Genomic DNA, 26822 nt, shown 5'->3' on the forward strand with positions numbered 1-26822 from the left:
TCTTTATACAAATTCTGGCGCAAATGCAGGATGAAGATGAGAAAACACAAAGAAGAAAATTTGATGGGATCATGACATACTTCTGGTGGAATATGTGCTGAGAAAACAAAGAGAAGATTTTTTTTTTGAATAAAAGGTTTCCCCCGCTTTATAGATTTAAAGCGATAACAGGTTGATGCACATCAAGAAATGTAAGGGCCAATACTTACTTCACTGTCAAGGGCAGATGCAGCGGTACCCCTATTCCCAGGTTCTACAGCAAGTAGATGGTCCAGAAGTGTTAAAGCAGTAGTAGGGAAGTCCTTATATACATCATTCACACATCGGTGGTACGGATGCTGAGGCTTGAATATGGTAACTCGGGATAACTTCAAATTAGCCCAAAACTCCTCTAATGGTGAACCACAAAGCTTAAAAATCTTGTGCAGCTGTTCTACCTGAATGAGTTAACACAAAAGAATCGATCATTGCAAATCATATTGATAAAAAATTTAAAACTACCAAGATGTATGGCAAATAAATTGATCATTTATCTTGAAGATAAAAAGTTATAAAAATATTACTTTAAATTGGTATGAATTGGTCATGCTCATGCCAAAGTAAAATTAGGCCTATTATCACAAAACCTTTATGAATGTTAATAATAATGGGCAGATATATATATTAAAACATTAACAATGTCTTAATGCATAAACTATAGGCATCTTGAGCCAAACATTATATCATTTTCCTTGATGTGTTTAGATTCTCAACTGAAAATGCCCTTCACTGTCCAAGTAATCAAAGGAACTTACCCGCATTCATCTTCTAAACCTTTTGCACCAAATTTGTTCTAACAAATAGTGTAATAAAAGAAAAGATTCACATTAAAGATATGAAGGCACGCCGAATCGGCGGCCTTCTAGGATGTCCACGTCAGTTCTTTTTGTTTGGTGCGTTAGATCGAAATTTCACGGCTCAGATGAGACGCGTCTCAACCGGCCAGGTGAAGCAGGTGATTGTCGGCATGCATGGCCGGTGCCTAACGCGTACATGCATGGACGGTGCCTAACACGAACATGCTGCTGGGACCGTCCTCGCTTTGCACGCATGTATCACTTGTCGATTTGTGTGCACCTGACCCCATCCCGTCCTCGTTTCCGGTTCTCATCCCGTATACCCATCCCCATCTCCATTTCTCAGCCGCCTGCGCGGGTGGCAGAGCTCGGCGCGACACGCGCTCCCAAATCCAAACGAGGAAAGGCTCCGCGTCTGCCTGCGCCTCGCTGCGGTTTCCCCGAATCCTCTGGCCTCCCGCCGCCGCCATGGACGACGACCACGACCACGACTAGGACCCCGACGCGTCGCCATCGCCGGCCGCCGGGGAGCGGTGCCCGTGCTGCTGCTCCTCCTCCTCGTCGGCCGTGCCGTGGCGGCGGTCCGTGAAGCGGAAGCTGGGCGCGGAGAAGGGGAAGGAGAGCGGGGAGGCGGGGGACGATGAGGCGGGCCCCGCGGCGTGGGTCGAGGCGGAGGGCGAGTGCGCGGCACTGCGGGAGGCGGTGGCATCGGCGCAGTCCGCGGCGTCGGCGCTGCGGACCGAGGTCGAGGAGGAGCGCCTCACCGCGGCCAGCGCCGCCAGCGAGGCCATGGCCATGATGCTCCGCCTGCAGCGCGAGAAGGCCGAGGTCCAGATGGAGCTCAGCCAGTTCCGCCGCTTCGCCGACGAGAAGATGGAGCTCGACGCCGCCGACATCGACCAGCTCCGCGCTCTGCTCGCGCAGCGCGCGCGCCGCCTGGTGCGCCTCCGCGTGAGGCTTCGCGAGTACAGGCTGCAGTTCCTCCACCTCGGCATCCCGCTTCCCGATGGCGAGGGCGAGGACCTCCTCGCGCAGAGCGCCGCCGTGGAGGAAGAGGACCTCCTCCTGCTCGAGGGCGAGGACGGCTACGTCGATGGCGATGGCGGGTACTACCCTGAGCTCCGCTGCAACGACGGGGAGTACTACTACGAGGACGGGCAGGAGGAAGAGGATGCGGTTGCCCAGCGTTTTTCAGCCACCGAACGGGGCCACTGTCGGCGCTGCCGGTGGTGGTGGCTCGGTCGGAGAACTACGGCGTGGCGTCGGCGGCGAGCATGTCCCGGTACGTCTTCCTGATGGCCCATAGCGCCCTGCAGCAGTCGCTCATGGCGGGCCTGTCCTGTCGGACGGGGGCCATGCACCGGAACGCGAGCTCCAGCACCATCTCCAGCGTGCGTTCCACGGCGAGCGTGCGGGCGAGGTGCGGGTCCAGCACAGCGGCGGCGGCGCCACCGATGAACCTGCCCATGGCCCAGCGCGCGTTCCACGGCGGCCGTGCGGGCGAGGTGCGGGTCCAGCGCATCGGCGGAGGCGCTGCCAATGAACCTGCCCATGGCCCAGCGCGCGTTCCACGGCGGGCATGCGGGCAAGGTGCGGGTCCAGCACATCGGCGGAGGCGCCGCCGATGAACCTGCCCATGGCCCAGCGCGCGGTGAGGCGCTCCTTCATCTCGCGCTTGGTCTCGATGGCGCGCGGTGGGCCGACATCGAACACCTCCTCTCTCTTTGCCTCTCTCTCTCCACGCGGGCGGCCCGGCGGCGCCTTTCTCTCTTCCTCTCCCTCTCCCTCTCTCCAGATCTGCGGCCGCATCGGTCGTCCTCCGGCGCACCGGCGTGGCCAGGCCCCGGCGGTGGGCGCAGCCGCCTCCCCTCCCCCCGCTGCGCGCGTCTCTCTCTCGCGCGCCACGCGGACCGGCGGGACGAGGCAGCGCCGGGGGAGAGCAGGGGCTCGGAGGCGGCCGCGGCCACCGGCGCTGGACGGCGCACCATGGCGCCGTGGCGGGGGATGCCGTTGCGCCGCGCACAGGGTGCGGGGAGCCTCGGCGGTCGCGACGAGGAGCGAGGGAGAGAGCGAGAGCGCGGAGAGGAGAGAGAGGAGGGGACCCCGTATCCTTCCAGGAGGTTCCTCGCCCATCCATCCCTGCACCGGCCATCCATCCTCTGCCGCTGCACCCCCCGCCTGGCCAGCGAGCTGCACGATGGCGACGGCGCCATGCCCACCCGCCCCTTCCGCTTCTCCCTTGCGCCCTCGCCTCCTGCATGCTCGCGCTGGCTCCGGTCGGAGGCGTGTCCGTTCCAAGTCTCTGCCCCAGTCCGGCGGATTCTCTCCAGCTAAGCTGCGAGCAATGCTTCGCGGGCTAGAGAAACACCAGCGCAACAATGGCGAGGACACATCGCCGGAGGCCAACGACTCCGGCGAGCTCGACGACCGGAGTAAGTCCATCGCCTGACCAATCATCGAACTATTCATATATGATTCAACCTTTTACCATTTGCTGAGCATGAGTTCTCGGATACTGAATACCGAATACATCGACAGGGAGCTTGGAATGCTCCACCTCCACCGAGATGTCGAGCAACAGCGGCCACAGGTCAAGAAACCGAGCCCCGGACGACGACAGCTTCGACTCGGAGAGCAGCTCATCGGGGCCGCCGACGGTGAAGAGGTTGACCGCGGTGGCCGCGTTACTGCCGCCGTTCTCTCAGCCAACGCCGTCCAAGTGGGACGACGCCGAGAAGTGGATTTCCAGCCCGACATCAAACCGTACTGGCCGTGCGGGGCCTTCCGCTGGAACTGTGCCAAAGAAGTTCGCATTGGCATTTCCTGAACATGGAGGCCGTCCACCAGCCGTTGCTAAGGTGGTCACGGATGTGCCTACCAACACTGGACCATTGGTTAAGAATTCAGATGGTAAGCATGAACTTTGCCATGCTATCGATTTCTTTATTGTTTTCAGCACATATAGACTAGTGCAGTACATTATAGAATTATAATGCAGTGATACATATTGTAATTGTGAGGTCATATTCCGGATTATAATGCATTAGATTTCAGCTCCAGTCTGTTTTGTGTGTCTGAACATTGGAGTCCTAACTATAATTTAGTTATATCTTATAATGTAGCGTGAAGAGATAAGAGTTAAGGATTATTTAGAACATTTGGTTGCAAGTTTGAAGTGCTGGAGCGGGGTGAATTGGGGACAGGTAAAGTGTGACATCATGAGCTGCCCGTGCAGAGAAGTCTGCCTTTGATGTTCAGCTGGACAGCTGCTCTTTTCATCATGGCAGCTTCTTGGACCCCAAAAAAGTTACGTGTATTTCATTTAACAAATACATAAGGATGGCACTCTATTCCCACCAGGCACCAACTAAATGTTTTACTTCTATATTTTCTTTTGGAAAATAACTACCAGGATAAATGGGCATTCAGATCAGGACATATTTGAGGCGTACTACATCATTCTCTTATTATATGCTAGCTGCTTGCACTTAGAAGTTCGCAGATGTGTGTAGAATAAATAAATTACCAACCGTGTGTTTCTATGTTATTGGAATATCGGTATGTTTCAGTGCACTTTTGATGAAAATTCATCTTATGCTCTATTTTCAGGTCTCGTCCATTCTGATTTGCTTAAACCTGCACACAATGCTTCAATAGTTGATGGACCAACACCTGTAGTTAGGTCTGTCTCTATGAGAGACATGGGAACAGAAATGACTCCAATTGCCAGCCAGGAGCCTTCTCGGATCGCGACTCCTATGATTGCATCTAGTCCAACTTCCTCTCAGACACCAACTCCGCAACGATCGCAACAGCCAGTGTTGCGGTTGACAGAACATACAGCCGTTGTTAAAGCAATAGCGTGGTCACCACATCAGCAAGGACTCCTAGTATTAGGAGGTGGAACAGTTGATAGATGCATCAGGTTTTGGAACACGGCTAATGGAAATGTTCTAAACTCAATTGACACAGGCAGCCAGGCAAGTAGTAGTTCTGACCGCTAATGATCTCTCTGTTGTGTGGTGCTGCTATCCTCATCTTTTGCTTTCTGTTGCAGGTTTGCAACCTTGCGTGGTGTAAAAATGTGAATGAGCTTGTGAGCACACATGGGTATTCCCAAAATCAAATCATGGTGTGGAAATATCCATCCATGTCAAAGGTGAGCTTATATGTTGTGGATCTAGGTACTTAGCATCTCCTGATAGATCAGTAAGCCAGCCGTACACTGCATCCTTTGGATACAGTTATAGAATGACTTCCAATCTGCGCAACACAGTCTTTCTCGGCTTGCTTCTGAAATATAATAATTCCTTTCTATGGGATGATACATTGAATTAAGGAATGCTTAAGACAACAGTGAAACTTAAAGCAAGCAATGAAAACCATTTGCTGTATAATACCATTGATAGCATGATTAGTTCCACATCAGTTGATCAGTAAGAACATTGTCATATAATTGTGCCCTTTTGGTATGAAGCATCAAAAGCTCTCCATGGTGTGACTCCATATGCAAGTTATTAATTAGATTCATCTTGGATTCCACGCCAAAGATGTAATTTTGTTTATGTGGGCTGAGACATTGACTTACGAGCAGCAGAAAACACAATAGAAATGTAAACTAAGCAATGAAAACCACTTGCTGTGCAGCATACACCGGTTAAGTGCTTCTTAATAAACAATTTTTGTAGTGATGTCATTTGTATGGCGTAACTTATACAGTTTACCAGGGGCCATTTCTTTTTAACCTAATTTCACTGACTATTGGATTATTTAGGGGGCAGACAGGTTGCAACTCTAACCGGACATACAATGCGTGTGCTTTACCTTGCGTCGTCGCCTGATGGATAGGTAAGCCCGAATGTAGTTAGTTTGTACATTGTTTTAATGATGAACCCAGAAACTACTATCTATCTCGTTGAGGAGAGCAGCTAAGATGGTGAGATGTAGTTTGCAGACCATAGTAACAGGAGCAGGCGACGAAACTCTACGGTTCTGGAGCATATTTCCATCAGTTAAAACACAGGTAGGCAATAATTTCTTAAGGTTGAGAATGAATTAATGGGAGTTGTGAAAGCAACATTCCCGACCTGGCTGTCCTCAGTCCTCCCGCGGCCCCCGCCGGACCGCGCAGCGTGTCATACCGCCTCCGCCGCGACACGGTCCACCAACAGTGGACACCATGGTGCTTATCTCTCTTTGGTCCCATCTTATACTAACGAATGCCTCGCTCATGGATGCTTTACACCGCGTGCTCAGTGATTTGCCTGTACAACAATGTTTGTTGCTAACCAAATAACCATGCCCACCTTTCTGCATGAACAGAGATGCAGAGGCACATATCTACATGACTTTTTGTGCGTGTCTCAGGACATATTACGGTTTCATGCAGTTTATTGGCCAGCCATGTTAATGTCAGCAGGTTTAAGTGTTCCTGATACAGTTTTTGGTCATGGATTCTTGACAAAGGTGATCTTACCTATTTACAATTGTACTTGTTTCCACTTATAGAGCCCTGATGACAGTATAGCACTCTACCATAAGTACAAAAAAAAGTATCTAGATTCTCAGTCACCTTTCATGCTTTATCTCAGCAAGTCACTTTTATTTCATGCACCAATGGCTTGTATTTTGAAAATCCTAGGATGGCATGAAGATGGGTAAGTCATTAGGCAACACACTTGAACCAAAAGATCTGGTAGAAAGATTTGGGGCTGATGATGTTAGGCACTTCTTGCGGGAAGTAGAATTCGGCAATGATGGGGACTATTCAGCAGAACGCTTTATCAATATAGTCAATGGTCATCTTGCTAATACAATTGGTATTTCTACTTAAATTACCTTTGTTTCTGAAACATGTATATACTTTTCATGTGTGCTGAAATTGTTGTCATTTGCCTTCTTTCTTCACTTGGTGCTCCTTGTTTGTGTTACCTATGCATCTTTACGTGTTAATAATGATCTCACTTACTCACTTGAACTGGAAACCTCCTTAATCGTACACTTGGGCTACTAAAAAAGAATTGTAAATCCAGCCTAGCTTTTGATTCACTTGCTGCTGCAGATGGAAGTTTGTTCAGAGATAACATAGAAAACCTGGTAAGCAGGTTTTCATGGTACCTTTTAAACTGAGGAGTGGAGGATAAAGGATTTAATTATGAACCACGAGTTTGTGATTGAACCGGTAGTCTAGTATGTATATAACCAACTGTATAGAGATTTAGAGACTTAGAAAATATAAGGCCTACAATAGTGAATTTGTTTTTTACTCTGTCAACAAGTGTCGCCGATGATGTGGTGGGCCCATCTGTAGTTTGCACTCATGAAACGATGATGGTCTGCCTAAGAAGTATCACGCATTCACATGCCCTGTTGTGCCTCTATTCGAATCACCGTGAATTTGTTTTTACAGGTGGACAATGCACAACACCAGTACGAAAATCTTTTGCTGTCATCAGCATGTGAAACTGTTCTAGAGATTGGTAACCTTGGAAACTTGTACGTCGATGAGCAAGCACATGGTCCTGTTTCAAGCAAGGGAAGCCACAGGTAATAATCTCTTCAGTTGTGGGCTCCAAATAGCAGATTTGGGTATAGCAAATATCTGGCCGGTGATAGTTTTTTTTTGGTTGATTGGACATCAATTGGATTTTCATATGGTTGCTTATGAGAAACTGACTAATATATCTTCTGTTTTGGCTGTACTCAGATTGATCTTGCAATGTCTCCTTTAAGTAACAACTCACTGTTTGTCGACTATCACCGGAACCCTTTCCCAACATATTTCTTAAGAGGTTTACCGTGTCTCTTTCAACTGACGACCCTTAACAAATTGACTCGACGAAGGAGCCTTTGGTTGAAGAATACAGTATTGCTGTTTCAGTAATGTCCAGCCATCCATGCCTCTATTTCCGTTATTTTTTCCCACTTAGATGTTTCTTAGTTTCGATTGGTTGTTGCTCTTGGCAGCTTTGGAAACTGAGCTCAGGTGATTTGTATGAAATCGTTTGAAATCTTGTCTACCAGTCCGCTTTCTCTCGCAGGCTCAAGGTACAAACTACTGATTTCTATGGCCATTTCTTTGCCTTCTCAATGTGGATGGATTCACCATCTTTTTTTCCCCGTGCTCTAACATTTTCTGTTTTAGTTTCAACAGATCGGGAGAAACTACTACATAAGGGGTCCAGATGACATTCTCCACTAAATCCTTATATAGATTCATTAGTGACGGAGGGGTAGCTAGCAGGGTGGCTGGCTATGTTTGGAAAGGAAAGATTCCCTTGAAAATCAAGTTCTTTTTATGGCAAATCTTTAGTAACAAGTTACAGGTTGCCCAAAGTCTCATCAAAAGGGGTTCAAAAGAGACTGCTAATTGTTGCCTCTATGGTTTAGCAGAATCTGTGGATCATATTTTCTTCCAGCGCCACATTGCCAAATTCATTTGGAGTGTGATTGCTCAAGTTTTCAAGCTACAAAATGTTCCTCGTTCACTGAAGGAGTTTAGTTGCACTTGGTTACAGGGCAAGGGGCCCCTACCAATCAGATTGCTTATGTTTGCTTTTGCAGGTTTTGTTTGGGCTATGTGGACCATCAGGGATAAGATGGCGATAGAGAAAAAAATTCCTAAATCTCCAGCTGACGTGCTCTACATTTATGTATCCTTGATGCAGAGGTGGAAGATTTTGCTTAAGGAGATAAGAAGCCTTTCGACATATGTAGGATGCAGTCATGGGTTGGCTCAAGAACTTTCAGCCTAGTTCTGTTATGCTGTCAGATGTAGCTGAAATCTGAATTCTGTAGTAGAATAGGTGTTGCTGCTCTTTGCGGAAGCTGGTAACCCCAGCAGACTTATGTACTTGTTGCTTTCTGAAAAGCAGAGGTAAAACTCGTTTAAGAAAAAAGATGGCAATGACATCCACCAGACAAATATTCCTCACACGACCTTCAAAAAAAAATATTCCTCACACCAGGGTTGAATTTCTGACACGTTGTATTTATCCCTGTATTCAAGTGGTGTATCTTCATGTGCTTAAGTTAGCTTGTATCTGTTTATGATCTTCTCCTTACTCTAGACTGCGGATCTGGAAAGAAGAAATGGAGGAGTTGATACATTTTGAAAACATAAATTTTATAAACTACCAGAAGAATTGTGATGCTGTGGCAGTAAAGTGTATGCAGCCTGCCAGTGGCTGGGAGATGAAAAGGTGTAAACATGATCCTGCTTTTCGATTAACCTCTTAGTTGCAGAGGTATAAAATGCTTTTTTGGACGAAACTGGAGGGGCTTGCCAGCCCCTACAGGCAATTTATTAAAAATAAGCAAGGAACAAAAGAGTACAAACAAACAGCTAGAGGCTTAAGAGACAGAAAGAAAAGAAGAAAATAAGGGATACAAGGAAAGTTACTACAGATTCTGGATCCATAAATCAAAAGTTAAAGCGTGCCTAGACCTTATCCTTACAGATAAGATCCCCATTTTCTTTTTCAAACACCATCTTAAATGTTAGAGTGCAGCATGTCCAAACTTTATTTAGTTATTACTGACAATGAACTCACATGGATACCCAGCACTGATACTATGCTAGCTACGTAAAAACTTCACCACAATTACAATTGCAGAGGACCTCGCATCACAATATAGCTGGTATAGGAATTGTGCCGCTATTTCTTTGGTGAATGTAAGAAATAACATAATCATACGTAGCCAAGTTGTGGACAGGCCCTATGCCCTCGAAATTTGAATAAATCCGCGAAACTTGAATATTTATTCAACTCTTCTTATTTCAACAACTATCTCAGGGCCTCTCGTAGGGTAGCGGGCGCATTATAAGGATATACAATATGATTGCTGCCACCATAGTACGAATTAGGATACCAAAGATGGTCATGGTGAGCTCAGCTTCATCTAAGCACATCTTGAAAGTGTCGGCTTCTTCCTTCTGACAATGTACTCCGGCTCCTACTTGATGTTTTCTTCGATAGTCTCCAGCTTGCAGCACTTCTCTCAGGCTTTTTCTTAAAATATTGAAATAGGTTGGCATTTGAATAGGGGCTCATGCGGGTGATTAGCGTTGAGTGTGGAGTGTCTTGTTGTGACGGAGGATATAGGCGATTGATGGCGGGTTTAGAGGGTGGGTGCGCGCCATTATCGGCAGCACTGAGCAGCATTCAGGGCAGAGGGAATCAGGTTTGTGGGGGACAACAGCGGCAGCATCGGGCCAATGGAGGTGACATCACGAGCGGTGTCGTGGGTGGCGGTGCAGAAGAGACAGCGGCGTGATGCTGAGAGGACAGCACCAGTGTGCGGGAAAAGGAGCGCGGGTGAGTGGCCACTGGCGGTGCGCGCGGATTTAATTTGCATGCGGCCTGCTGTGCGCTTTGCTGGTTGCATGGGTGTGGAGTAAATGTAGCTAAATCGGCCGCACCCAAGCAACAGGGAAGTGGAGGCGGCATGGAAGAGAAACATTGGCGGGTAACGAGGTGGGGAGAGCGTCGGCCATGGTGCGCTCCCTGCGCGAGCTTGAGTGGAGGGAGGAACCAAAAGAAGAAAAAGGAGGGGTCCGGTACGGGGGCGAGGGCGAGAGTCGAGACCCGACAGGGTGCAAGAAAAGGAGAGAAAAAGGAACTGTGCGAGTGAACAAGGCGAGTGCGCCATAGCCAAACGAGAGCTGAACGCAGGTGGGTCCCGGTATCGACAGTGTCCACAGGTGTCGATGCGTGCGTAGCGCGGTCAAACCGGACACTGGGATTGGGACATTGCGTCAATTTAGGCATTTCGATCACTCCAGACTACTCGAATAATAACTTTTCCGCACTCGCCGTCCTCGTGCACTATGCGCAGCTCCTTTTCCTAGCCTCTGGTCCGCTCTTGATCCTCGCCCTCGTCTCCGTACCGGACCCCCCCTTCTTTCTCCTTTTGGGGACATGGCCACCCGCACTGCCTCCCTCGTCGAGCGAACCCTCTCTGCTCTCCTTTATTCCCCACTTCCACTCGCTTACGCAGGGAGCGCGCCATGGCCGACTTTATCCCCACAGCGTGAACCGACAGTGTATTCTGTCCATGCCGTCTCCACTTCCATTGTGCTACGCCCCATCTTCGTTCGTCGCTATAAGATGCCCTTGGTCCTTGCTCTTCTTCTTCATCCCCATCCCTCTCGAATCCAAAGCAGAGGTACGAGATCCAGTCGTCATTGTTGAACTAGGTTCGTCTGACAGAGGCGATGGTGTAATCTGAGAAGAAGGGGTCTGGTTTTCGAAGAAGTTCAAGTCTACCGTTGGTTAGTTTGGTCTTAGGGTTCACGATGTTTTACTTCTCAGTCTCCTGTTTTTGGATCTGTTGGTCATACGCCATGTTTTGGATAATCATTATCTTGTTGTTTCTCCATTGCCCTCGCCTATCCCGACTTCTGGAGTAAGCCTTCGTTGTCCTAGGTTGCTCTTAACCATGTAACTTTAAATCCCGGTGTAATTTAGTGTTCGACGTCGTGTAATCTTGCGTGCAATTTCAGATTTACGAAATATGTTGTAGTTTCGCCTAAGGGGAGTGGATCCTAATTCGCTCTTTTGTAAACCCTTGTGTTAGGAGACGTACTTGTGTTGTAGTTTTTGCTCTTTCCACCTATAATGTAATCCTAGCCAATGTTGTGCTTTGAATCTAGGTGTGTTAGTTGCTTGAGCCCAACTCCATCAAATACTTCTTTCCACTAACATGTTATTGATTTTCTGGCATAGAATAGGCACCATGTAATGACAACCAAGCCTCTATGTTCGTTTACAACATTGTAATGAAAAAAGCCAGGTTACCTTTTCTTCCCATATTTTCCTATTTAATGTACCAAATAGACCAACCTTTCGTAGCAGCACGATGAGGAAACATATTACACATATGAGTCATATTTCCCAAGATTTTCCTATACCAAGCACATCACCCGCAGCGAAGCACGGGCAGCAGCTTCAACATCTCCTTTTCTCAGGTTTTATGTCATTGTAAAGACTTGTTAGCTCCTTGCTTTTGTTCGCTCTGTTCAAATTACCCTGATTTCTTCTCATTTATTCAACATTTTTCTGAACTGAACCTACAAACTTAAGAGCAGAGCTGAACTTGGTGGATTGCAAGATGTGAGAATTGGGGATGGAGATGCGATCAGTTGGTCCTAGGTCCACGTGTTCTTCATATCTATAAAAATCAAAACGACTTATAATTTGAAATGGATGGAGTAACTAATAATAAAGTGTAGGATGTAGAGTCTATTTTCAATAGAACACAAAAAAAGATTTTTGGATAAAAAGGTAGTATAACCAATAGAGTTAAAACATAGTAACTAACGTAATCAACATTCCTATTGGGCTACAAACCTACAACAAGAGCTAATCTATCTGACAACTAGAGAAAGTCAATCGCAACTGGATACAGATTATAGAGTATCTATATGTGCATTGTTAGAGATGCTCACACTTGGTCTCCAAGTCGGACTGGTGTTATCAGATTATCAGCCCCTATAGGGATGGCGATGGACACAGACATATATACGACAACCACCCCAAGCCCAAGGGAGAGCTCAACACCATGCATGGGCATCTTCACCCTGTTCGTTTGATCGTTTCTGTGGCTTATAAGCTGACTGATGCTGTTTTGTTATGAGAGAAAAATATTGTATCATGGCTAATAAACATGGCTGATACGATCAGGCAAACTGAGTGCTTATTTTTCCTTTCGTTGACCCATGGGATGTGTTAGAAAATGGATACAAAGAGCATGAAGATAAGCAATTTTTTGATTGGTTGTACTAAATTATCCACAAACGTTTAGGCCCCGTTCGGTTTGCTGAAACTTGGCTGAAAGTGGGTGGAAAACACTGTCCTGGATGAACCGTTGTGAGATAAACACTGTTTCAGTTGAAAAAAGAAGTCGAACAAGCCAGATTTAAGATAAGCCGAACGAGGCCTTAATGTGTTTGTCTTCGGCTCTCGTTTCTGAGCCAAGGATTTTTCCATGGGGGCTCCAGCTTTCCTTAGAATATGAACTGGGACCGGAGTGACCGGTGACCGCCTAGCTTCATTGCTTTAGCTCCTACAAGGAGAAGAAACTGGGGTTCAATGCAAAAAACAATAGGAGAGTGGTTTGCATCGGACCTAAAAACCCGGCTGAAGAGCAGAGGCCGTGCGTTGTCCACATCTAGCTGTGCAGCCAACCGTCAGAGCGCAGGAGTGGATAAGCGCACAATTTGTTACCTCGCCGACTACGGCAGCTCGCACCCCGCCATGACAGCGGTCTCACCTCCCACCTTTCCTCCCGCTCCCTTCTCCATGCATGGCAGCAGCACGAGCAGCACAATCGTATATGCACAGCAAATAGAGCAAGGCAAGCACGCGCGTAGACAACCACCACATTTACCACGCATGCACCTTGTTACCTTTAACCATGCTAACTAGTCGCCCTCCATTTGCGTGCACCATGCAAAGTTAGCACGCAGGCACAAGCAAAGGCCTCAGCAGCATGCACGCGGTTCGTGCTCGCATGCGTGCCAACCATCACGCTACGAGCTACCGGCCATGCATGCCGAGCATCGACCCCCCCCCCTCCCCCGCTACACGCCGTGCCGCCCAGCTACAGCGTCGTTCCATCTCCCTGTGCAGCCATGGCGCCACATGACACCATTAATGGCGAGAACCTGAGCACCGGTGGCACAGCTCCTCCCCGACCGCAGGTAGCGAAGTATCAACTTAAAAAGAATGGAGTTGACCAAATTTGAGCTAACTTTTTCAACGTCTTGAAAGCGTCAACCGTGTCTGTAAGATTTTGTATGGTCCTGACAAAGTAGAAGGGAATTCCTGAGGTTCACATCACGCTATGTCTGGCCGCGTTTTTAAAACCACACCATCTATCTTATTGATTAAATTTAAAATTATCTAACATATTGAAAAGTGAGAAGTATATTCATTTTAGGATGGAGAGAGTACTTAGGTGTTAACACTCAAAATTATCGACGAATAAAGTTTTATAGTCCGCTAAAAGCACGGTAAAGACCCGGCAAAAAAACACGATAAAGATGAAGCAATAAATGGTGGTCCCCGGAGAATTTATACAAGGAGTGCAATAGGCTGAACGTGCAAAGTATATAAAACAACATGGCGAGTGCCTCCCTAAGCTATACAGAAATTCACTCAGTAAATTTGAAAGCACTGGACATCTTCATCTACGTAGGGTGGGTCGAAAGCAGGTGGACACATTTAATGCCTCCTCTTCATGCTACCATCACATAAAAACAAGTCGGGCAGGTGGACACATTTAATGCATCTCCTCCTTACCATCAGATAAAAACAATTCCCCGACCATGCAGGAACATTTGTACTTACACATGCATCCAAGCATCTAAGAGACGGCTTGGGTTGCGTGCACGTTGCTCCCGAGGTGGTCGGTGGTTGGAGTTGGTCGACATTAGTATGGCTCCCTACCCAGTGCAGGTTCAACTTCCCAGTCGTGCAACGTCCCATCATCCCTTAGCACCTCCAGTGTCCACCTCACCATGGCAAACATCAGGGCGATCGCTGTGGACTACGGCCAAAGATCCGCTGCCTTCCTTGCACCGCTCGTGTTCCCAACACTACCAGCAGCACCATCGGCATAAATGAGGAAATAAAGCTTCAGAACCTATTTCTAAACTAAAACTTAACAACAAATTCTTTTCCAAAAAGTTAGGACGCTGCATGTGAAGTTATATAAGTAGCCCTATTACTATGGTTATGTATCCAGGATAGATGGCACTCTGCTGACTTAGGTAGGCTTAATCAAATTCTCTACAGGTATACTGACCCCGAGCATAGTCCGATAGTATCGACTAATTACATGGAGAGATCGGTATGCCAAAAATCTAAGGATGGTTGCTCTATATGTTGGCAACAGTAGAAGAATGTATAGGACATGCATTCATGCATATACTGTTTATGCATTGTAGTGCCTGTATTGCTTGCAGATACGTCATCCATAGGTGTCACGCGTGTCGTATGGTGCACGACTGACTCATTCCTATTCTAAAGTTAATGCTAAATTGTAGCTTTGTGCTTCGCGTCGCCTGTGGTTCACGCAAGCCGTGACCCACGTCTCCCCATACTCTTTTTCTGGGCTCTTGTCGGAACCTTGTCTTGCAGGCGTATTAGTCATTAATGGCCTCGAACATCGCTCGCCTCGAAAGCGTGAAAAAATCGGTCGATTCATTTATAGTGATCTCGTGCTGGAACCTTGGTGTACCACGATAGGACTATTGACCACTCTGCCTTTATAAGCAGGGTCTGGCTTAGCTATTGGTACCATCACCCGGTGCACTTTATCTCGCCTAGCTTTTCCTTTTGAGCTAGCTTTTCGCTCAGTCCTTCCTTACAACCATCGCCAGCGATGGCAGGAGCCTGGGTTAGTAGTTACTGCCTGAACACTGAGGGTTTTCCCAAGATCCTGTATGCCACCCTACAAAAGGTCGGAGTCAAAGATCGTCTCGAATATGAGGGTCATGAGTATGTAAAGTATGGCACTGAGCGGTGTGAAGTTACCGTCTACATTGGGAAGAGTGAAGAGTTGCCCGACATCACTGAAGCCTGGAATGTGACCGCAACCGGGTTTAGCTTCATCGACACCTACCAGGTTGTGGCCCGCAAAGCCTTGCTGTACCTTTGTCAGGTCTATGAAGAGCCCGTTGCCCATACCCCCATGAGGTTCTTTCCACCTTTAGAAAAGAATCGACGGGCATGGAGGCTTTGCAAGGGCGGGATGCGCAAGAAGATAGTCCTACCGTGGTGCACTTGACCACGTATCTACTTGCTCTGGATGAGCAGTATGACCAGGAAGCCTTAGAGCTAAGGAAGTGCCTTTGGCGAGCCAAGGAAGCCGAGATCTTCTCCAGGATGCTCCAGGTGCAACTTGCTGAAGCGCATGCCAGTGCGGCAGCTGCTGAGAGTCGGGAGACTGCCATGTCGGAAGCTCTGAAGGAGGCTGAAGATCAACATGCCTATCAGTTGGGAGAGGCCTACCTTGTCACCAGGGCCAAGCGGAGGACGCTGGTTGTTGAACAGCAGGATCCCTTGATCGTGGAGGGGATCCCTATCCACCCGCTAGAAAGAAGGAGAACCAGTGTTGCAGTACCGCCAGCACCTCCACCCTCAGAAGTGTCAGAAGTAGAACCCTTGATTGCTCTCACTCAGCCGTTGCCAAGAGAGGAGGCAGATCCATAGCCAGGACATTAGAAGAATCCACCGAGCCGGGGAATGAAGATGCGTGGTCCAAAGTAGATTAGTTGCCTTAGGATGATGTACCCGTACTTAGTAGTGTCTTTCGTCGTTGTCCACCGGTATTGTAATATTTCCGTTGTATTTCGTCCGTAGTTGTTGAGGTAGTCCGATCATAGGAAAGGTGAACGATGTGTCGAGAATGGGAGAGTAAGTGCCTGTATGTTGTACCAGCATAAGGATGTTTAGAATATGCATTTTATTTATTTCACTGTGTTATTGCGTCCATCTACCTTAAGTCTTGTTAGACGTGCTTAGGGTTTTTGAGGGTGATGTTAAGTGGGTTACAAGAGAAATTGCCATTCGGATGCGAGTAGACCAGCCGGGATTGGATAACATAGGACATTGTATCGACTAACTATGGATGTCCCAGCAGAACACTTGAATCTCTTTAAATCAAATCCGTTGTTGAATTTGAAGTCCTTGTCCCTTGTTGTGAAACATGGTTGAAATATTTTCTTGAGTTCTAAACATAATATATTTTGAAAGCTAATTCAAAAGGAGTTGAAAACAAAAAAATTGTTCGGTTTTGATTGAAAGGCTTCCTTTTGAAAAGTAAAACATTTCAAAATGCATAAAAAATGAACCATAGAATTCAAAGTTCTAATTAAAGCGAAGCAAGATCTTTTGGAAGCTTAACATATGGATAATAAGATTCATTAGAACAGATTAAGAGAAGCAACAAGATCTAACTTGGAATAACATGGAACAAGAATCTAATTCAAAAGGACTTGGAATAAGATAGAGCAGATTAAGAGAAGCAACAAGATCAGACTTGGATTAAGAGAAGCAACAGATTAATAGCTTATGGTGTCGCGACGAAATCGAAGGCCCCTGTGGAATAGCTGCCACATGGTGACGCTGCTCGGCACGCGCTGGTATTGAGGTTATTGACCAAGTGCCTTTACCAAGTTATAGCGCCATACCACTTTTGATACAAATATTCGGGTGCTTGAACGGGAAATCCACAACGGGTTGATGCAATAGTTTTCTCTCAAAGTAAACAAGAGGAGGTGGTTTCAGAGGAAGCATGTATGTTGCGATCTCACTTCATACAAAGTTTGACGCATGTTGTGGACAAGGAAGGGAAGGAAAGAAGAACACCTAGAAAAAGTTAGCCTTGGGTAGTAGGGAGTACTTAGAAAAGCCTGAGTGGATGTCAAGTCCCAAGCACTATGCCCAGCTCGACCACGCTACGCATGCTGAGTCGTTGTCACCGCGTGCCCCGCGGACGCCGTCGGTGTCGGGCCCATTAGCACCCTATCCTCGCATGTTCGTGACATCGTGCCGCACTCACCGTCCTTGTGCGCTGTGCGCTCCTCCTTTTCCCGGCCTCCGGTCCGCTCTTGATCCTCGCCCTCATCCCCGTACTGGACCCCCCTCCCTTCTTTCTTCTTTTGGGGACATGGCTGCCCGCACGCCTCCCTCGTCGAGCGAACCCTCTCTCCTCTCCTTTATTCCCCCCTCCGCTCGCTTACGTGGGGAGTGTGCCATGGTCGACTTTATCCCCACAACATGAACCGGCAGTGTATCCCATCCATGCCATCTCCACTTCCGGTGCGCTGCACCCCATCTCCATTCGCCACTATAAGATGCCCTTGGTCCTTGCTCTTCTTCTTCATCGTCATCTCTCTCGAATCCGAAGCAAAGCTACGGGATCCAGTCATCATTGTGGATCTAGGTTCATCTGACAGAGGCGATGGTGTAATCTGAGAAGAAGGGATCTAGTTTTCGAAGAAGTTCAAGTCTGCCGTTGGTTAGTTTGGTCTTAGGGTTCATGATGTTTGACTTCTCAGACTCCTGTTTTTGGATCTGTTGGTCATATGCCATGTTTTGGATAATCATTATCTTGTTGTTTCTCCATTGCCCTCGTCTATCCCGACTTCTGGAGTAAGCCTTGGTTGTACTAGGTTGCTCTTAACCATGTAACTTTAAATCCAGGTGTAATTTAGTGTTCGACGTCGTGTAATCTTTCGTGTAATTCTAGATTTACGAAATGTGTTGTCGTATCGCCTAAGGGGAGTGGATCCTAATTCACCCTTTTGTAAACCCTCGCGTTAGGAGACGTACTTGTGTTGTAGTTTTTGCTCTTTCCACCTATAATGTAATACTAGCCAATGTTGTGCTTTAAATCTAAGTGTGTTATTTGCTTGAGCCCAACTCCATCAAATACCTCTTTCCACTAACATGTCATTGATTTGCTTGCCTACAATAGGAACCATGTAATGACAACCAACATCTATGTTCGTTTACAACATTGTAATGAAAAAGAGCCAGGTTACCTTTCCTTCCCATATTTTCCCATTTTTCCCAAGATTTTTCCTATACCAAGCACATGACCCGCAGCGAAGCGCGGGCAGCAATGGCTATTAATGTTATGATGAACGATCCGCTTCTTAACGTGCAACAACCGTCTTAGATAGGTCATAGATGTGCTCGCCTACTCGGTGGGTGGCTCTAGCTAGGGGATAAGCTAGGGTTTGCAAGGAGAGGGTGTTGATTTGGTTACGTGGGCAATGAGTGTGATTTGTGGTGATACTGGTGCCACTTAGCTTGCTGAATAAGCACCATTTTGTTTGTACGGCTGGGCTGCGTGCCCCTGAAACCTTTGGTTACGTACCGAATCAGCACCATTTGTTTTTTGGTGATACTGGAGCCACTTAGATCTGCCGAATATAGTTTATCATAGCACCAGCGGATTTGGCAGAGCCTCGCTTAGCCATTGGTACCATCACTCGACGCACTTTAGCTTACTTAGCTTTTCCTTTGAGCACCACTGGCCTTTTGTAATGGTGGAGCGGTTATTGGTCCTAGCGTAGTCCACTATTTAGTCTGGTGCGGAGACCAATAAAAGGAAAGCGGCAAGATATTTACGCGCATGAAACGAGCAGTGTTCGAAGCCATTCCCTAAGGTATCCAGAAATTCACTAAGTAAGTTTGAAAGCACTGGACATCTTCACCTACGCAGGGTGGGTCGATAGCAGGTGAACACATTTGATGCCTCTTCTTCATGTTACCATCAGATAAAAACAAATCAGGCAGGTGGACACATTTGATGCCTCTCCTCCTTACCATCAGATAAAAATGATTCACTGACCATGTAGGGCCATTTGTACTTACACATGCATCCATGCATCTAAGACACGGCTTGGGTTGTGTGCACATTACTCCCGAGATGGTCGGTGGTTTGGGTTGGTTGCCATTACTACAGCTACCATAATTGCATCTGCATCCATACTTGCAGAGGCACTCGTTCCTTGTGGCTTTGTGCTTTGCGTCGCCTGCGGTTACGCCTACCATGACCCAAGTCTCCCTGCACTCTTTTTTGGGCTCTTGTCAGAACCTTGGCTTGCAGCCGTATTAGTCATTAATGGCCTCGGACATCGCTCACCTCGAACACATAGGATGTGCATTAATGCATAGCCTATTTGTGCATTATTGTGCCATATTGTTGGCAGATACGCCATCCATAGGTGTCACGCGTGTCGTAGTGTGCATGGCCTACTCGTGCTTGTTACAGAGTTAGGTCTGCACTATGGCTTTGTGCTCCGCGTTCGCCCGTGAGTCACGTCAGTAGTGACCCACGTCTTCTCATACCCCTTTTCTACGCTCTTGTCAGACCCTTGCCCTACAGTCGTACTACTCAATAGTGGCACCGCATGTCACTCATCTCAAACACGCGGAATTTGGTCGATTCGTTCATAGTGATCCCGCGCAGGAACCCTGGTGAACCGTGCCAGGACCACAGACTGGTCCGCCTTTATAAGCAGAGCCTGCCTTAGCCATTGGTAGCTCGCTTAGGTTTTCCCTTTGAACAAGATTTTTGCTCAGCCCTTCTTTGTAGCCACTGCTAGAAATGGCAGGAGCCTAGGTTAGTAGTTACTGCCTGAACGTTGAGGGTTTTCCTAGAATCCTGCATGCCACCCTGCAAAAGCTCGGAGTCAAAGATCGTCCCGAGTATGAGGGCCGTGAGTATGAGAAGCATGGCACCGATCAGTGTGAGGTTACTGTCTACATTGGGAAGAGTGAAGAGTTCCCCGACATCACCGAAGCCTGGAGTGTGACCGCAAATGGGTTTAGTTTCACCGACACCTACCAGGTTGTGGCCCGCAAAGCCTTGCGGTACCTTTGCCAGCTCTATGAAGAGCCCATTGCCCGTACCCCCATGAGGTTCTTTCCACCCTTGGATAGGAATCGACGGGCATGGAGGGCTCGCATGGAGGCTTTGCAAGGGCGGGATGCGCAGGAAGATAGTCCTACCGTAGTGCACTTGACCACGTACCTGCTTGCTCTGGATGAGCAGTATGACCGGCAAGCCTTGGAGCTGAGGGCGTGCCTCCGGCGCGCTGAAGAAGCCGAGATCTTCACTCGGATGCTCCAGGTGCAGCTCGCCGAAGCGTATGCCAGTGCTGCAGCTGCTGAGAGCCGGGAGACTGCCATGTCAGAAGCTCTGAAGGAGGCCGAAGATCGGCATGTTCATCAGCTGGGTGAGGCCTATCTGTTCACTAGGGCCAAGCGGAGGACGCTGGTTGATGAAAGGCAGGATGCCCCGATCTTGGAGGTGATCCCTATCCACCCGCATGAAAGGAGAACCGGTGATGTAGAACCGTCAGCACCTCCACCTTCGTAAGTGTTAGAAGCAGAACCCTTGGTTCCTCTCACTCAGCCATTGCCATGAGAAGAGCAGATCCATAGCCAGGGCGGTAGAAAAATCCGTCGAGCACAGGAATAAAGATGTGTGGTTCCAAGGTAGATTAGTTGCCTTGGGATGCTGTACCCGTAGTAGTAGTGCTTTTCGTCACTGTCCTCCTGTAGTGTACTCTTGTCATTGTTGTCATCCGTAGTTGTTGGATGCGTGTTGTAGTTTTGCCTAAGGGGAGTGTATCCTAATTCACTTTTTTGTAAACTCTCGCGTTAGGAGAAGTATTTGTGTTGTAGTTTTTGCTATTTCCACCTATAATGTAATCCTATCCAATGTTGTACTTTAAATCTAAGTGTGTTAGTTGCTTGAGCCCAGCTCCATCAAATACTTCTTTCCACTAACATGTCATTAATTTGCTGGCCTAGAATAGGCACCATCTAATGACAACCAGCCTCTATGTTCATTTACAATACTGAGACCAACCTTTCGTACCAACACGATGAGAAAACATATTAGACATGTGAGCCATATTTCTTCAAATTTTTCCTATACCAAGCACATCACCCGCAGCGAAGCGCGGGCAGTAGTGGCTAGTAAATATTATAGCATTCTTAGAATTATGGTAGGTAGAAAATATAGTATTATTCTTATATGCAAACATCTGCAAGTTTGATTGCAACAAGAATGGCCAAACAGTACCTCAGTTCGTCCTGGCATGATAGGCTTCCCTTCCAACAACTCAACAAGAATGCAACCGGCACTCCATAGATCAACAGCAGTGCCGTAGTTAGTAGCACCCAACAAAAGCTCAGGAGGCCGGTACCACAATGTTACCACACGACTTGTCAAACGTTGATTTTGGTTGGGATTAAAGAATGTAGCTAGACCAAAATCTGCTATTTTCAGAATGCCATTATTGTCAAGTAGGAGACTTGCACACTTTATATTCCGGTGCAACACATTACGGTTATGACAATGGTCAAGTCCAGAAAGCAGTTGTTGTATGAAACACTTCACCTGAAATGACCATCCATTATTCGAAGTTATTAGAACTTAAAACCTCATTACAATGGAAATCTTTCGAAAATGGAAAGCTAAAGAACAAATCTAGAGGGTAAACCTGAGGCTCTGTCAATTTGAAGTCAGGTGTAGCCAAGAGTCCAGCAAGATCATTCTCCATATATTCAAATACAAGATACAAGCCGCTCCATGTTGGCACCAGACCTTCAAGCTTCACGACATTTGGATGATCAAGCTTTCTTAAGATGTGAATTTCATTTGCCATAAATTGGACACTCTCAGGGTCCATATTGTCAAACCGTACTTTCTTCAGAGCCACAAATTTTCCATTCTCAAGATCACGGGCTTTGTAAGTGCTGCTATGCGTACCTTGTCGGATCTAAAATATTTAAATATGAAATGAGAAAAGTGAGATCACATATGATGTTTTTTTTGAAAGGTGGTTCGATACTATAGCTCCAGTTGTATTCAGGAATGGTTGCGCATTCAATAATGGTGCAAGGCCAAATGTTTCTGTGGTTGTTACACACAATAGTGTTGAACTGAACATGTCTCTGCCCCCACCCTTGTACATTTTATCTTTCTTCTTAATAAAATGACGATACACAGCTCTACTGCATGTTCGAGGAAAAAATGTTGTGTTCTATTCTATTATAAAAAAAAAGTAGAAAGTGGTTTTATTAAATGTGCTAAAGAAGTTATCTAGCAGGAGCAGCATTGATCAAGGCGGTGTGTGTCTTGTTTGCCTACTTTGTGTATTTTGTTATGCATTTTATGCCAAAAATGGAATGGCGCGACCCGGTGATACAAAATAAATTTCATTTTGACATCCAAATGGGGAATCGGGTGTGAGCGCAATGTGTTTCTAGTGTTGCAATCCGTTTTCCTTTTTAACTGCTCCAAACCCTCAAGAATGACATTAGGAAAATTCTGTGAGCCCCAGTAACATGTTGAGTTCAATACCTATCAAAATATCCTATTGCCATTAAATAATCAACCACCTAAAAACAGTATAACAATGCCCATAGGCAATAACTCATGAAGATAGCTAATGAAAAAGGTAGCAAGGATGGTGACAAATTTGTTGCAAAAGTAATGGCCATCATAATAACAAACCTTGTCCAACTTCTGGAAAGAGTCTGCCCTCCGAGGCTGCCACCCACGAACCGCATCTGCTGCCACCTCCATGAGCCATCTCGGCCACCCTGCCGCGACATGCTCCCCCTGGATTCCATTGGGCACATCCCTGATCCATGGCCTGGCTTCCCCCTCGGTCCTAACTCCTAACACCACCTTTCCTTGGCTCCTTCCCCGTTCACTTCCAATTTCCAGCAGCTGCGGCAACTTCCCTTTCTGCACCAACTAAACCAATCGCAAGGGCATATATGCCATGTCAACAAATTAAAATCAGTGTGAACTTCAAGTAAACGACCGTCGAGCTTTAGTTTTTGTAGTTAGTGGTTGGACTACTCAAATCCTGTTTTGTCATTGGATGCCGAGAGAAAAATGCAAATAAAACAAAAGACATAACTCAAGTATCAATACATTCAACATACCATACACATCGGAGCTCAGAGGATAGCAATGATTTGTAGTTTGATGTGTATTTCTCTTATCATATGCCAAAACCGGATATAATAAATCAACATTTCTATCAATTTTTGTGAACTTTAAGACTAGTATATAAATAAATTGGGACAAATTTAAACTCACCGCTGTATGCTCTTTGTTTGCTACCGTGTGCTTCCAATGGGAGTCTTTCTCGAAGCCATTCACTGAAAAAGAATCTGTAAGATCAAAAGAAGCTGAATCAGTTCAATGGAAAAGCATTAATTTATAAATGAAATGAAGCTCGGTCATCATGTTCAACGGACCACTAAAATGAAGCTGAGGGCCTACCAGGCTACCATCACAATATGACATCCTCGTACCAATTTGCACGAGAATCCCCAGAAATCATGCCATCAGGTCAAATTGACATAGCAAGTACAAATTGAATGTGATGCCATACCCCAGATACTAACCTGCAGCCTTATTAATCTACAGAACAAGGTATAGGAACAAGCTTCCGCATGCGAAGAGTTGGTAGCTGTTTCTAGAAGGTGATGCACATGATCCCCAGACATCTGCAAGGTATAAATGAAATGAAGCTCGGTCATCATGTTCAACTAACCCCGAAACAAGCAGCCAGACAGAAAGGTACACTGGAGAGAAGAAACCGTGAAAGCAACACATCGGTCCCTCCGCGCCTCCCCCCCCCCCCCCCCCCCCCCCCCCCCCCACACACACACCCCCACCACACACACACCCACACACCCAGGCCAACTCACCTTCTTCATCGCTGCATTCCAGCTCCTTATTAAGCTTCTTCATTATATACTGTGTGATAGGTCTATTCTCTGGGTTAGGGTCTATGCACATTATTCCTATCTGAACGCATTTTTGTACTTGATGTAAAGATGTGTCCTGCTGTGGTATCTCCAACCTATTCCTCCAACTCTCAAGTACCTAAAAAGTTGCAACCGTAGGTTAGAGTGATGGATATAGAAATGGGAAAGTGGAGTGCTTAGTATACCCAAAATGTCATACTCAATGTGCCACACAATTTCAGTTCTAACAGTGAAAGGTTCTATATGTGTCAAAATTGTGTTCCATGTGTCCCGAGCAAGATGAAATAAAATGTATTTTATCCCTGCGAATAATAACCCATTACATTTTATTTACTTATGTGCCTTTTTAATTTATAGTCCTCTCCTATAGCTTTTATGGCAGTTTTCTCTTTAAAGACTACTCATTTCATGACAGTGTCTTTGTATTTTTTTTTCTCAAACATGCTAAGGAGCTGCATATCATTGTATTAAGAAGAAGAAAAGAGGTAAGTGTCGATGTTTCACCACCGATAGCCTGCCACGGGAGTACCCGGGGCAGTATGTTCGGGCTTCAGCGTATGCAGAACTCGACGGTAAACGCAAGGGACAGTCGATTTATCCTGGTTCGGACCCTTGATTCTTGATCGAGTAATAGCCCTACGTCCAGTCGGCGTTAGCCTTTGTGTTGGATTGATTGTAAAGTGTCGTGTGTTACGTTCTGTTGTTCTGCTGAACTCCAGAATCCCCCGATCTATGGAGCCCTGCCCTCCTTTATATAGTCAGGAGGCCAGAGTCCTAGTCGGTTTACAATGAGGGTTCCTAGTAGGATTACAGAATACTACTACTACTAAGATTACATGGGAAGAATCCTAGTTAGACTAGATCTTCTCTCTCCCTTGCGGGATATCCTATGGGTCCTGCATCGACAAGCCCCCGAGCACTTCATGGTTGAGCTCTGAAAGTCTCGTTTTGCTCCTTCAGGTCTTGTTGAGTAGGAACAAGTGTCATCCGAGTGCTTTCTGGAGTGAAACCTTGTAGCGCTTCTTGGGATCTTCGAGTGGTGAGTGTTTTTTGAAGAAAAAGTACATCCATCTGGTTGTAGCCCCCGAGCCTCTTGCTATTTAGAACAAGGAGCTGGAGGATCTTGTCTTGAAGTTGCTCTTATTCTTCGTTGAAGTTTTATCAAAAGGAACTCGAATATGGCTCGTTCTGGGTTCTTTTTGTCGTAATGTCTTGAAGTGATCTGCGTTGAGGAAGTCTTTTGGTGACGTGCGCTTTTTCGAAGAAAAAGGGCACTCACTGAGTGTAGCCCCCGAGCCTCTTGCTATTTGGAACAAAAAGTTGGAGGGTCTTGAATCTTTATGTTGTTTAAAAATTTCTGTTCCGAAGCAGCCCCCGGGTCTTGGATTATAGAATAATCAACTCAAGGGTCTCGGATCTTCATGCAAGTCATCAACCGAGTAGTTTTGCGGCATCCAGCCCCCGAGTTTATATCCGGGTTCTTTTATTCAGAAAGAACTCGGGTGCATAGCCTTGGCATATTCTCCGTTAGTCTGCTGTTGTCAGATGTAGTTGTATGGAGTTGGTTGGGTGTAAATGTTGTTTGTTGACGGGTTGTACAGTGGTGGTATATCCTTCCGAATATGTTTGTCCTTGATCATTGTTCCTTCATGCCTGAGTCCTTTTTCATTGAGTTCTGTCTTTTCACTGTCTCCTTTGTCAGGTCTTTACCTTTGGTGCTCCCGGTCCATGTGCACCGCTCTTTTGGTCTATAAATACCCTCCTGGGGTGCTTGTTTTTGAATCATCGAGCATTCTGTTGCGCGGCCTGAAGTCTTTGTAGTCATGGATATGATAGTTTGTGAAGTAGAGCAGCCCCCGGGCGTATCTTGTAGTTCTTGTATATCTTGTCGTGGCTGGAGGAAGTCTTGTGATAGGGATTAGAGGTAGACTAATCCCGCAGCGGCGTTGCATTAGGAAGTTGGTGGCGGTAGTTGGAGGAAGTCTTGTGATGTGGGCTTCGTTCCTTCATCCGGCAGTTCTTGGCTGGTGCTCTTTGTCTGCCCTACGGCTGTCCGGTGTAGATCAACACCTGATCCTGCATCACGTCGGGCTTGGGTAGACAGACGCAGGCCTCCTTTGGTCCATGCTTTCCTGCTATGCTACTGATTTCCGCCTTGGATGCACTGCGTTCGTCCTTTGAAGAAAACAGTGTAGCCAAGGGTGGTTTGTTCTACCGAGTAGTAAATTAGAACACGTAGTCGTTCCAGAGCCTAGCTATGTCCTGGGTTCCTCTTTGCTACCTTGCTTGTCGTAGTACCGAGTTTGTTGGGTCTTGTAAGATGTGTAATCTTGTATTTCTTGACGTCACTTGTAATGAAAAAGAGTCTTGTCTTCTGAGTTGTCATATTTTCTCCTGTTGTATTGTCCTTGTTGCTTATGAAGTTTTCGAGTTCTTCCTATTAAGAACTGGGTTCTTTTGTTCCTTGAGAGGTGGCCTTTCGTTGCTCCGTGGTTGACGAGTTCTTTTTGTAGCGATGTGAAAACTCCGCCGTGGTGCTGGATAGATAAGTCTGAGATCTGCCCGTTGAACCGTACCGTTGTGTGGATTTGTGCCGTCCGACGTTTTAGCTGTGTCGGTAAATGGACCGTTGCGTCCTCATGCTATGTAAAAATGGGCCTGG

General features: G+C 46.7%; 1 protein-coding gene and 1 pseudogene across 1 annotated transcript; one reads left to right on the forward strand and one right to left on the reverse strand.

The window, feature by feature from the left end:
- LOC136499305 (protein IMPAIRED IN BABA-INDUCED STERILITY 1-like) overlaps window positions 1-26822 on the reverse strand; it is a 43646-nt pseudogene that overhangs the window by 776 nt on the left and 16048 nt on the right.
- On the forward strand, window positions 2443-5684 carry LOC136501835 (uncharacterized). Its single transcript, XM_066497363.1, has 5 exons — window positions 2443-3268; window positions 3375-3746; window positions 4446-4816; window positions 4894-4995; window positions 5622-5684. Exons 1-5 carry the CDS (start codon window positions 2461-2463, stop codon window positions 5682-5684), a joined length of 1716 nt encoding a protein of 571 aa, XP_066353460.1. The 5' UTR covers window positions 2443-2460.

Source organism: Miscanthus floridulus, chromosome 13, assembly GCF_019320115.1.
Source record: "Miscanthus floridulus cultivar M001 chromosome 13, ASM1932011v1, whole genome shotgun sequence".
NCBI lineage: Eukaryota > Viridiplantae > Streptophyta > Magnoliopsida > Poales > Poaceae > Miscanthus > Miscanthus floridulus.